At 38.1% G+C, this 13,120-nt stretch overlaps 2 protein-coding genes across 2 annotated transcripts; one reads left to right on the top strand and one right to left on the bottom strand.

Moving 5' to 3' along the window:
- The first annotated feature begins 86 nt into the window (after positions 1–86).
- Positions 87–3,956, top strand: LOC132699095 (glycoprotein-N-acetylgalactosamine 3-beta-galactosyltransferase 1). The gene is made up of 6 exons (XM_060665579.1): positions 87–363; positions 415–755; positions 1,069–1,207; positions 1,269–1,428; positions 1,485–1,706; positions 3,606–3,956. The coding sequence occupies exons 1-6, from the start codon at positions 338–340 to the stop codon at positions 3,762–3,764; spliced, it is 1,047 nt and encodes a 348-aa protein (XP_060521562.1). The 5' UTR covers positions 87–337; the 3' UTR covers positions 3,765–3,956.
- Positions 3,957–4,105: 149 nt separating this feature from the next.
- LOC132699093 (kinase suppressor of Ras 2) lies at positions 4,106–13,056 on the bottom strand. Its single transcript, XM_060665577.1, has 13 exons — positions 12,754–13,056; positions 12,471–12,623; positions 11,935–12,364; positions 11,616–11,775; positions 11,020–11,168; positions 9,882–10,109; positions 8,570–8,688; positions 8,395–8,509; positions 6,820–7,076; positions 6,407–6,766; positions 4,669–4,802; positions 4,476–4,610; positions 4,106–4,420 (listed from the first exon to the last, which is right to left on the bottom strand). The coding sequence occupies exons 1-13, from the start codon at positions 12,901–12,903 to the stop codon at positions 4,135–4,137; spliced, it is 2,676 nt and encodes an 891-aa protein (XP_060521560.1). The 5' UTR covers positions 12,904–13,056; the 3' UTR covers positions 4,106–4,134.
- Between the last annotated feature and the right edge of the window lie 64 nt (positions 13,057–13,120).

Below are 13,120 nucleotides of genomic sequence, written 5' to 3'. Positions count from 1 at the left end.
CCATGAGAATTTGGTTACCTTACCCCACCAAACCAGTCCGTTTCGTTCTATTTATAATCCGTGGTTTTATAAGGTCTATGGTTCCTTAGCTACCGGTTCTGTCTTCTGTCGTTTGTTTATGCCTGTAATCGTCTTTTAAAACTAGAGATTTTGTTTATGATTTGATTTGTTATCAATAATGAAAGTGATTTGGTTGATATTCTCTGACAAATAGAAAACGTTATTTCAAATGTACGGAAATATGTACAAGTAAAAGCAAGGCTTATTGAAAAATCGTAAACCAAACAAAATGCTCCGAATTGTGATATGTTCGTGAATTTCTTACGCGACTAGTGATATGAGATACAACAGGATGTATAAATGGTACGTACGCGGGAAAAAAACCTCAATTTCGCTAACCGGACGCGTTTTAAGGCAAACAAACAAGCACTGCCTTATGACTTTATTTTCGGGCCTAGCCATAGGGTTCACTATAGCGTATGTGGCGCTCACGCGCGAAATATCTTTTTCGGACCCTCACACGAGCGATGAGATGAAATATATGGAAGGGCCTACAGTAGATCCCGGTAGTCATTCGCAATATGAGGAATACCATCTCATGGAGGATAGTACTGTGGCCGATAAGCTTCATAAAGAGGTGCGGGTGTTGTGTTGGGTAATGACGGGTCCTAGTAACCACGAGAAAAGGGCCAAACACGTGAAAAACACCTGGGGCAAGCGATGTAACGTGCTTTTATTCATGAGCTCACAAAAAGGCAAGTTAAATATTTGATCATTGGTTAGTGTAACTGAAAGGAAGCCAGATAAATTCTATTATCTTTAAAATAACAGAAACTTGTGGAGGCGTCGTTTATCTCACTATAAGTTGTGGGTTTGACTGGCGTTTTTATCAATGATGATTTAAATTCCAGAACAATGTTGCCTTATTTACCCAGTAAACCAGTGATAATTTATGTGGAAAGGTTAATTCCCAATTGAACTTCCTAGGCTTGAATCAGTGGCGTTTTCTTTTTTTCAATTTTTCGTTCAATGCAAATAAATAGTTTTTCTGCTCATTGCGATTTTTAGATGATAATTTACCCGCGGTAGCTTTACCGATAAAGGAAGGGCGCAAATACCTGTGGGGCAAAACCAAAGAGGCATTCAGGCATATATATAATAATTATTTAGACAAAGCGGATTGGTTTTTGAAAGCCGACGATGATACGTAAGCGCGTAGCTATAAAGGGCGTCAACAAAAAAATGGAATATAATTTTTTTTTCGCCAGCTACGTGATATTAGAGAATCTGCGGTACATGTTGGTGCCATACAGTTCCGGCGACTCGATTTACTTCGGTTGCCGCTTCAAACCTTACGTAAAACAGGGCTACATGAGTGGTGGCGCTGGTTACGTACTCAGCAAGGAAGCGCTGAAGCGATTCGTGGAGGTGCGAACGGTAGTTCAAACGTACCGCGTCGATATTCTGTCGCTTTTGCATTGCAGATTGGTTTGACTAACTCAACGGGGTGTTCGAAGAGCGATAGCGGCGCTGAGGACGTCGAACTCGGTCGCTGTATGGAAGCGGTCAACGTTAAGGCGGGAGACTCGCGCGATTCCCTGGGCCGAGGCCGGTTTTTTCCCTTTGTTCCGGAACATCATCTCATACCGGGGCACGTGTCAAAGAGTTTTTGGTACTGGCAGTACATATACTACGAAAATAAGGAGGTTGGTTTGACTCCAAGTAGTTTTGAACTGAAGTGGTTTTTACTTGGGTGAAAATCCATTTAACACATATAAATTAGAACGAAATATGTTAAGATTTTTACGGTTATTTATTACTTTATGACAGCGGTTTGGTTATCAAATACAAAATATTACAATATTCCCACATCTATATATACAATCAGGTAGTAATAGTTTCTTAATTAGGGGTGTAAGGTTATAAATTTAAATTTAACAAGAGAGTCGCATTTAAAGCCAATTTGTTATTAAGTATCCATATATCTCCATTGCTTCCAATAAATTAATTTTTTTGCTTTTTGTTTCATTATGTAAAATATCAAAATTATCGTGAAATTGATGTATTTATGAATCTAAATGAATGACATAGTAAGATATATCAAACATTATTCATGTAAGACAAAAATCCAAGTTAGACAATTTAATAGGACCTATTAAAAAGCTGTCTTTTCTAATAATAAATTTTACAATTACAATTTAACTGTTACTACATTTTCTGAGAAAGAGTCCGAATTATGAATAGCATTTAACAATGGTTATGAACCCTCCTTCATAGATAAGATTATAACTGAAAAACAGTTTGAAATAACTCTGAACTCTATCTATCCCATATTAAATACCAAATCCACAATTTATAAAATAAAGCACAAAAAAAATCGAAATCTAAGATCCCTTTTAAAATGAAAACACCATGGGATATTAAAAAAAAATAGTACTAAATTACGAAAAACTCAAAAATCACGAGTCTACAAGTTGAAATGTGGATCATGTCCCAAAATTTATATCCGACACACAGTAGGACATTTAAGAAACGGATTGATGAACATAAAAGGGTGTATAAAAATAAAAGTTCGGATTCCAACTACGCCGTTGATTTCAATTCAGAAATACACAAGTTTGACGATAGTTTTGATATTTTCCATAATGAAACAAAAAGCAGAAAACTAAATTTGTTGGATGCTAGGGAGATTAATAAAACGAGATATTCAAAGCTTTTACTTAATGACCAATTGGATTTAAATGCGTCTCCGTTGTTACATTTAAATGTATAATCCTACACCGATAATTGAGAATCTATTACTACCTTATTATAGATAGGTACAGATGTTGGAATATTGTCATATTCTGTATTTGATAATCTGAACATATTTTGTTCTAATTTAATTGTGCAAGGAGTTTTAATGAACCACTTTTTTTGTTTTCTAGTAACAGTTACCGAGATTTGTTACTTTTTTTAAAAACATTCCAGCGGTAGCTGATTAGTTGGAACAGATAAACAGATCTCGTAGCGGTCTGCTAAGTTTACTAGCCAATCCTAGATGAGAAATAATTGTTTTTATGACGATTAATGATTTTTTTTTTGCTTTCAAGTAGGTTAAACAATTTGTCATTTATGTCATTCGCTTAAGGGCGTTCTAATTAAAAACAGAAATATATGAGAATTATTAGTGGCTTGCTGTACACAAAATGAATCCTCACTCCAATAGTAGTAGAAGTAGTTCTAATGAACCTCAACAAATTGGCGCCTATAAGAGTGTTGTACGTATCAAATGGGTTTTCAAAAAGCATGCTTTGTAGTAAGTAATAATATTCAAATATTCCATATTATATCATGACATTTTCGCGGTTGTTCCAAATGCGAGACGATTTAACTCCTATAATAACTGTTGTTTTTCTATATATAGGTTTTATTCGTTGTTTTGCGTTGCGTTCTGTTCCTTTCCGACATTTTTAAGTAATTTCTTTACAAATGCATAAGTAGTAGTTCTAATGAACCACAAGATTCGCGACACATTTTTCCCTACTTCCTTTACGGATTACAGTTGTCCCCTACGAGTATCATCATTCACTGCACACAAAAAAAATGAAGCCCTTGCGTTCCAGGGTATGGAGTGCTGTTCCGATAATGCTGTATCGTTCCACTATGTCTCTCCGAACCAGATGTATGTGCTCGAGTATCTAATCTACCATTTGCGGCCGTACGGGATCTCTTTCCACGTAGAGATGCCCCCGAGCTTCACGACGAAGACGGGCACAGACTGAGCGATTACGAGAACATTACCGAACAAATCAGCATCCCTCAGTTATATCAGATGCCATTTTTTATGTCGTATACAAAACGTTTCGTCGCAGCATTGCGACCTTTAGTCTTGAAAAGCCAAATGTATTTTATTTATATTGCGAAGTTTAGGTTTTAGGTTAGAGAGCGCAAATAAAAAGACGGACCTTCTTAAACGGTTCCTTATTTATTTTTTACCCTAGCCGATTATTCATATAGAATCATTGACCGAAGTGTGTTTCGGGACTTGAAACGCCTCGCGAATTGACTAGAGTTCCGGAGAAGGAAACGACAGAAAAAAAAAACGTCTTAGGAATGCAATTTTCGCCTCGGCCCCGCCCACCTCGCGTCCGTTTACATGAAAACCGACTCCGCCGACCTGGACAGGTGTATGGGATGCGAAGGGCTGCGCGCGAGCTTTTTCTTGGGCAGCTTCTTCAGAAAGTCCAAGATCCGGATAAAGTCGGGCCGGTTTTCCTCGCGGTACTGCCAGCAGAGCATCAGTATGTCCTTGACCTCGCCCGACGCCTGGAGGTTCGCCAGGGGTTGCTTCATGCCCTTCCCCACCTGCCAGATGACTGATTCGGGTGGTTGATCTTTGAACGGCCACTCGCCGCATAGCAGCTCGTACCAAACCGTGCTGGAACATTAAAGAGTAAGAATGGTGGAGAGAGGGGGCGTGGTTGCGGTATTACCCGAACGCGTACACGTCGGAGGCTTTGCTGAACGGCAGCTCGTTCTCCTCAAAGATGTGGGCGTCGAGGCAACGCATGATCTCGGGGGCGAGATAGCACAACCAGCCCGGCGGAATGCTGAGGCTTTCGCTTTTTCTGCGAAACGTCACGCGCTGTGAGGTGAAACGTTTCGGTCCGGGCATTCGCTACTTACCTGTGACCGAAACAGAGCTTGGTGACGCTGAACAGGCCGAAATCGGCGATCACCACTTTGCCGTTCTCGAGGAATATGTTTTTGCTCTTTAGGTCCTTGTGCACGATGCCCTTCGCGTGCAAGTAACCCATGCCCTGAGAGAACGTCATCGGTAGTTCTAACGATCCAACCGATACCACTGGTAGTTCTGATGAACTACTATTTTAGCTTATGATTGCATTTATTATTATTCTTGCGGTAGTTCTAATGAACCATATAATAAAATCTTATAGTAACAACCCCTTACATTTTTTCAGCTTACGTAAATGCCAGTCCTCCCACAAAACTAACCAAAAAGCAACTGGAAATTTTTTAAAAATATTTAATTTCCTAGTTACTATTTTAATTAGCAGATAATGATACATATCGAATCTATCCACTATCAAAAGAAAGAACAACACTATACAATATCTTATAAATAGAAATCTACTTTGACAGATTATCTTTGGATAATGGATTGATTATACATAAATTTATATTTTTTTTGTAAAAAGATGTGAGCTTCATTTTCTTTATGTTATTTTTTAGTTATGGCGTTGGGAAAATAAGACCTCTATATAGAAGATTCAAAAGGTGGGCATCTGTTTGGTATTTTCTTTTTTTAAAGAGATATGGGCGACAAGCATTTTATGGAAATAATGCACACAACCCGTTAATTAAAAGTGTATTTAGATGTAATTTAGAAACGCCTTACAGTTTAAGGTGTCAAGTGTACTTCTTTTAAAAAAAATTTCAACGTCCTCTCACTTTCATTAATTGAAATAGTATATTATTTTTATTTACTTTGTGTAAAATTATACACATATTTTATGTATGTCCTATAACTTATGTCTAACCGTTTTCCAAATATTTAATTTTAGAAAAAAAAGTGTGCCTCCAGCTTAATCAACTTTACAAATTTTTGTAATTTCTGAAAATTTGATCTTGACATTTGGCAAAATGTTAAAAAGAGGCTGTGTATGTGTAATGTATATTAATAATAGTAATAACTGTTTTTTTATAGCCAAGTATGTGAAGGGAAAATGTCCAGCCGGACAAATATGACACTATCAAAAACCTTGTTATTTCGAATATGGTTCAGAATTAGAATATTTTGACATAGTCCAGTTGAAAAAAAAAAAAAATGCGGCCTAATTTTGGACACTATATAAAACTAGACAACAACAATAACAAAAACGTGAACTTAAACCTCCCTTATAAGATTTTGCCAAATATGAGGATTAAATTTTCAGAAATTACAAAAATATGCATGCTCAAAGTTATATTACTATATTATGTTATACATAGAGTATGTTTAGAATTGCGTACAGCAAAATGTAATAACATACGGGGTGTTCCGTTTGAAATAAGCAAGTCGACAAAACGTTGAAAATATTTTTAAAAAGTACACTTTGCACTCACCTTAACCTCAAAAACTGAACAACAAATTTTTTTACCTCTTGTCAACTTAATATTTCATAAAAACCTGTAATTATTAAACCACAAAATTTTTAGTCACAATTAAGGCAGTATAATAGCAGTTCTAAGAAATGAAAACAGCTTATCTCTGGCCATAGTGGTTCAAATAAATCGCATGCCGTGGATCGATGGTTTCATTGAGACTATTTTAAATTGAAAATGACTTTTTTTAATACGCTTCTTAAAAAAAAAGACTCCTGCTAGGAGTAGTTCAAACGCATCAACACAACCCCCCCTCTACCTGGCAAATCTGCTGCGCGATCATCGTCGTCCGGTCCATGTTGAACTTGTCCTTCCTGAGGTGGATGTGCGTGTACAGGGTGTTGCCCTTGCTGAAGCTGGTCACAATGGCGAGCTTGGGCGGTTTCATGCACGCGCCCATAAACAGGATGAGGTTCTCGTGGCGCGTTTTCCGAAATATCGACACCTCCATCTTGAACTGCTCCAACGTCTTCTCGTCTTTCAGGTAGCTGACGTTCAGCAGCTTGACGGCGACGTCGCCGTGCCAGTAACCCCTGTAGACGGTACCGAAGCGACCGGTGCCAACCGGTTTAGACACCTTCAGTTCGTCGTACGGAATGTCCCATTCGCGCATTGACAACTGCAAAATCGCGACAATTCTCCAACAAGTAATAAATCCTTGGTGGGACATACGCTATTTTGTCGAGGCCACCTGTGCCCGTCCGATATAGTCTCCGTGTCGGACACCTGACTGTCTTGGCTGTCCAATCGGACGGGCGTCCTGTCCGAGTCCGTGCTGTTGCTGTTCGACGTTTGGGACGCGGTCCTGTCGCTGTCCTTCGACTGCTGCGAGCTGACCAGCTCGCGCCGTGGCGAATTTACCGACGCCTGCGTCGGGTGGCTTTCGGTGGTCGTTTTTTTCGCGGGATCGGCATGCGTCGTCGTCGCGTCTGCGCAAACGCGCGAAACGTCAAACGACGCGCACCATATACATAGGACGGCGCAATATCGTAGCAAAGTACCGTATCTCCCTTATTTGTCACTATTTTCGAAAAACGTTTTAATAAATGTTCCATAAAATCGAAAGAGCGCCCATTTTAACAAGATCCTCAATTATACGGAATGTTTCATACAAACGTGGCAATACAAAAAAATATTTTTACCACCCTTTAGAATTGAAAATATTTTTTAAATGTGCATAACAGTGATAAATAAGGGAAATATAGTACTATTACCTTACTTTCTATGCACGGCTTAGTATTCAAGAAAATCAGTTCTAAAAATTTGGCTGGATCAATAGCCAACACTAAGACTATAAAAACAATTGTTACGGGATCCTTTAATATAGTTCATAAATATATTAAGTATAATTTTATAATGGTTACAATAGTGTTGGGTTCCAAAGCGGAACTAATACAGAATGATACCGTGCACGTTAGTTTCTTTAAAATATAGAAATTTCGAGGGCGAGGGTTGCATGACTCATAAGCAGGTATGGTCTGTTCATAGATATAAGAAAACGACCAATTGCTTTTGAACGGATTATCCAAGGGTGGTCATTAACATACAATGCAACAAGATTACCTTAATTAATAATTACCTTAATTAATAATAATAATCTTGTTGCATTGTGTGTTAATGACCACCATTGGATAATCCGTACAAAAGCAAATGGTCACTTTCTTATATCTATGAACAGACCATACCCAGTTTTATTGTTTGAATGCCTTGTTTGTCGCCACGCATCAATCGATAATTGGCCTCGTGGATTTCGGCATAATAATAATAATGGTATTTTAAGGACAGAATAAAGTACATTTTCGAATGGTTCGAAGGTTTTTACTTTCTCCTCGGTAATATTTCAGAAGTGGGACATAGATTTTTTTTTCTCTCATCCATTATACCGCGCCTTATAATAATTAGACTAACAATTGGAGTGAATGTTCTAGTGAAAATTGCGGTAAATCGTCGAGGTATCGTCGAAGTAGACATTTGAAATCAATGCAGTTAGAGAGGAATTTGCCCGTAAATGACGAGGATAATACTAAACATGGCAAATGCTCATCAAGCGATAAAGGTGACATTGAAGCCAGCCGGCGAAAAGTTGCTAAGAGGCGGAGGATTAAAGAGCTTATAGCGGCACAAGTTAGTGAAATGCTGAGTCAAATGCAACTATTGCTACCGGACGTAAATGATCTAAATAATTCGAGTCAACAAATAATAACATCAATTTATCCAACCGAGTTTTGATCCCCTAACACAACCTACCTGGAAAATGGAACTGGGACTGTTTCTGGCTCGATAGCGTCGTCATCGTCTGAATGGCGGGACTGCTCGGCGTCGAACTATTGCAGCTCGACGTGTTAGAACTGCTATCTGGAGGCTAAGGAATCGCATTATTATTTTTTTTTTTTTGGAAAAAAATTTGAGATTAGGGACTCACCGGAACGTTTACCGGCGGCTGGGGGTGCGAGTTCTTCCGATGCCGCCCCCGCGTCAGCGAGTTCATGATGTTGTTCGTCTTGCTTGACCTCGATGCCGTAGGCGACGGGAATACCTGACCTGGAACGAAGAGGTGAGTTGGAAAGTTGGAGTTACAGCTTTCTATGTTTTTATTTCTTAGTTTGGTTTTAGATGCAAGTGTCTTTAAGCTAATAAATATGCTTAGATACTGTTATAGGAAAGCGGAATAACCAAATTAGATTTTTCTTGTTTATTTAATTTGTTTAATGTTATATAATTTTATACATATCAAGTTTGATCTGTAAGTATGTTGCGTCGCTTTTTTATTAGAAAATGTGGTGAAAGGGAAGAGGAAGTATACGAAAGGTAAGAAAAAGCTTATTACTACTTTTTAATGTACTTATGTTTTATCTTTATTATTATTATTTAATTTTCTTAAATTAATTTTTTAACAATGATGAAATTGTTATTTAATGCAATATTTCATATTATTATTGCAAAACTTTTTTTCCAAAAATGAATTAAATCAATGAAATAATAACTTAACATATAAGTCTAGTACGTCAACGTCCAAGGTATGACCAACAAGAAATAGAGGACACATGCTGTCAGTTTATCTTTTAAACGTCTTACAGGATTTCCCCGTATTTTTCTATATTTGATATTTCATTATTCTTTTTATTTAAAATTTTGCAACCGTTGCCCTGCTAATTCCAGAGGAGAATCTGGGTATCTTTAAACTATTTTTGTTTTGTTTATCGTTTTATTTATATTGTTTTTAAAATTTAATTTTCTGACCAAAGTTATTGCAAGGTAGATTTTCTCTCTACAATTAATTTATATACTGTTAATTACTTATAGCTTATAATGTATCTTTTTAAATAATGTCCAACTTGTTGCCATAGAGCTTTAATATGCATTTTTAAAGTAATTCCAAGATGGTCCAAGCAACTTTAAAGATAAATTAAGGAAGTATCTGAAGGTAAAAACATAACAAACAATTTAAAAGTGGCGTTTTCAAAATTATTAAAGAGCTACTCTTTTATTATTAAAAACTACATATAGTTTTGCTAAGAAAAAACGTTAGATTAGTTATTTCGCCGCGTAAAAACATATTTACTAAAATATACGTCATGACGCATTTAGGCAATCAGTTTCGGTCACGTAACGGCAACTTAATGGAAATTTACGTTACTCCCTGCGTCTCGGAGCATTTTATCGCCAGCTTAACCTAACTACGCAATTTCCCATGATATCAATGGACACAGTGGAGTGAAAAAACAAAAACTTACCCTCGACCGTCTTCTTGAACTCGTCGAGGTACTCGGGCGGCAGGCCGCAAGAGGGCGCCACCTTTTCCTCGCACTCCCTATGGCACGTGTACTTGCACTCCTTGCACTTGAGTCCCATGCCGAGGATGGGACGTAGGCACAGTCCGCACGAGGTCATCAACTTGAAAGTTTTCGTGAACCGGTGGTTGATCTGGTGCGTCATTTTTTTCGGCACTTGCAAGCTGATAGCTGGAACCGTTTCCCTTTAAGCACGCGAGACGGGAAGGAAAGTGCGCTACGCTCGATTATACGGGGTGTTTCGTTTCGTTTACGTAAAGATGACATTGCTGAAATGCACTTAATTTCCGCGAAGCGGCGTTGCCGCACTTCTACGACATAGCATAACCTTTGATTTTGCTTTCCAATAATAGAGATATAAGTTTGCCATTAAAAAACACTTCAAAGAACTGAGAGTTTTAGCAATACGCTGCATATATTGGATTGCTTCGAACATATATGTGATTATGAAACACTTTTACTCTTAAAATACTGATGATTTATAATAATGAAGACATAAACCCTGAATTTCTCAGATTGGAAAAATCTAAGGCTAACATAAACAAACTCCCTCCTAAATTCTTCAATAAGTTATTAAATAATATTCTTTATTTTTTTTTTATTATAAAAATCTTTCTATACTGTTAAAGATTTCTTACACAGTGTGATATACCTACTTGTGTATTCTGAGCAACTTAAATGTGATTAATCTATATTAGGGATAGTTTTAAGTCCATTAGAAAATTATGACCTGTGATAAAATACTTTACATTTCGAAACGGCAGTAAGCTTTACTTCACTTCACTTTCATAAGTAATATGTTTGAATATTACTAGGTATAAATAAATTAAATAAATAAAATTGTACTACAAAATGTACTACTATCCAAAGAAAAAATTGTAAAGAACCTCGGTACACCGACTCATAAATGTGGTTCAATATGCTAATAGGGTGCTCAGCTTTTTGGTATGTAACTGTCAAGCTTTAGCAAAGTATATGTATATGAAATGTAAGTATGTACAATGTACAATCTTTTGTAGTTTTCAATAAAATTTTCAACGAATCACCCTGTACAAATTATTAGAGGTAGTCTTATAATTACATGTGTAGCTGCTGTCATCACTGTCGGTGCCAGTGCTGTTATAGGGAGGCGACTTGACGGGGCTCGTGAGCACTGGGCTCGTCAGGCCCATCGTTTCGGGACCGGGCTCTGTGGGCAGCCTCGCCCGCTTCACAACCATCTTCGTCTCACTTGAAACAAAAAGTTACACCATCTTCCCAATATCTGTGTAGCTTACCCGACGCGGTCCTTGTTTTTTGCAGTTAATTAACAATTACAAAAATTCCGGACTAATAATGAATATATAAAAGAAAATAGAAAAATTATTCAAAATATCTTATCAATATTTTAGATGTATTTAAAATTCCACGACCTGTCTAGGTGTTCCTGTGTTGTACTATGAAGTAAGGCAATTTTTTTTCAAGTTACATCCCAAAATTACGTTTTTTCCAACATTTTGCTTCGTTAATATAAAAATCATTATTATTATTTATTTCAAAATCGGTCAATGCTTTTGTCAATTTTGATTTTTGATCCTTTACATTGAATTACACCAAAATTTGTTCCTAAATATAATAGAAAATCACGTGACAACGACAGCGTCAAGTTTATGAATATGGCGAATAAGCTGTACAAACCTAATATTGTTGAGTTCCGTATTGCTTTCCGCTTTGCTCGCGGCCAACTGCGACTCGTGCGACTTACTTTTGGTCAACGGGAAAGAGTCAGGTAATAACGCCGGCGCGTTGTTTGTCAAGTGCTTCCTACGCGCGGGCGGAGTGGTTGGAAACTTTTTTTCTGCAAAAATACATGTAAAGAGGAGTCAGATCTTCAACGCAACCACAGAATAAGAGCATACAGAAGCGACAAAGAAGGTGGGCTTCCATGAGTAACCCACGTTTTTGTCTGCTTTGGTCGCTTGTAGTAGTACTTATTCCATGTAGTGACAACTCCTACCTTTGCCCCGCAGCGTTTGAGGACTGAATGTGGCGGATGCGGCTGCGGGTGGTGTTAGGGGCGGTCCCAAAACGACACCGCCCGCGTTCAGCGAATTAATACTGGACACCGACGGCGAGGAAGTGATGGTGGCCGCCGGTTTGTTATTGTTATTGAAGAGATTCTCCTCGGACGGTACTGAGGCTCTTGTGGCACGCGATCGAGCCGCCCTCGGCGACAGTTCCGATTTAATTTTCAAGTAGTGGTGGCGGTCCCACGAGTCCCAAGACAAGTTCGAGTCCTGGGTACCATCTTGTGACTCGCCCCGTTTCAAAACGTCGGTGTACTTTTTTAAACTGTGCAGAGCCCGGCAGAGTCGGCTCGCTTCTTCCGCGCTGGCCGCCAGCAGTGATTTCAATTCGTGTTCGGATTTTTCTTGCAACTCCTCCACCTATTCGCAAGGTAAAGCATTTTTCTAATAAAACTTTCTTACGCCCACAAATGTGTGCAGCAAAACAGATATTTATTTTAAAAAAATAACAAAAAAAAGGCATTACCGACGATATTTTGAGAGACAATGAAACAATACTGTCCTTCCCAAGTCCGACAACTTGAAGCCATTGTTTCACTGAAGGCACCGGTACCTCAATACCATTTCTTAATTTTAGCTTGGTAACAAGTTGTTGCGAGAAGAGTTTTATCAATTTCCCCTGAAAAAGGTTTTGAAAACAACGCTGAATTCCGCGGAAAACACTTGGCGCATCAGCAACTTTTCAATGTCAATGGCACCCAATATTGACAAGTGCTACCCTTGAAAACAACATCCCTTAATAAACATACCTCTAACGTGCGTATTTCTTGACGGGTCAATTCGGCGCTAGTAGCACACTGCGTGCGAAGCCCCTCTAGCCTTTCGGCGGACACATCAATCATAGATTGCAAAATATCCAAGTTTTTCCTTAGGTCTTCCTCCGACGAGTCATTAGCCATTACATTTATCACAGCAGAGTTTTCGGAACGATATTTACATCTATATACGCGCTGTTCCCTACCCTAATTATTTACATTGTACAAACTTTTATTTTTTTCTGTACAACTCGACAGCGTCAACTATTTCTTAGTTTCGACTGTCATCAGCCATGTTTGAAATACTAGATCTTGCCGGTAAAATAGCGAGTGACATTTAAATGTCAGTGATGCCTTTTCG

Source organism: Cylas formicarius, unplaced genomic scaffold (genome assembly GCF_029955315.1).
Source record: "Cylas formicarius isolate icCylForm1 unplaced genomic scaffold, icCylForm1.1 PGA_scaffold_3__17_contigs__length_32017465, whole genome shotgun sequence".
NCBI lineage: Eukaryota > Metazoa > Arthropoda > Insecta > Coleoptera > Brentidae > Cylas > Cylas formicarius.
The sequence above is the reverse complement of the archived record's forward strand: the minus strand, read 5'-3'. Positions and strand labels throughout refer to the sequence as shown.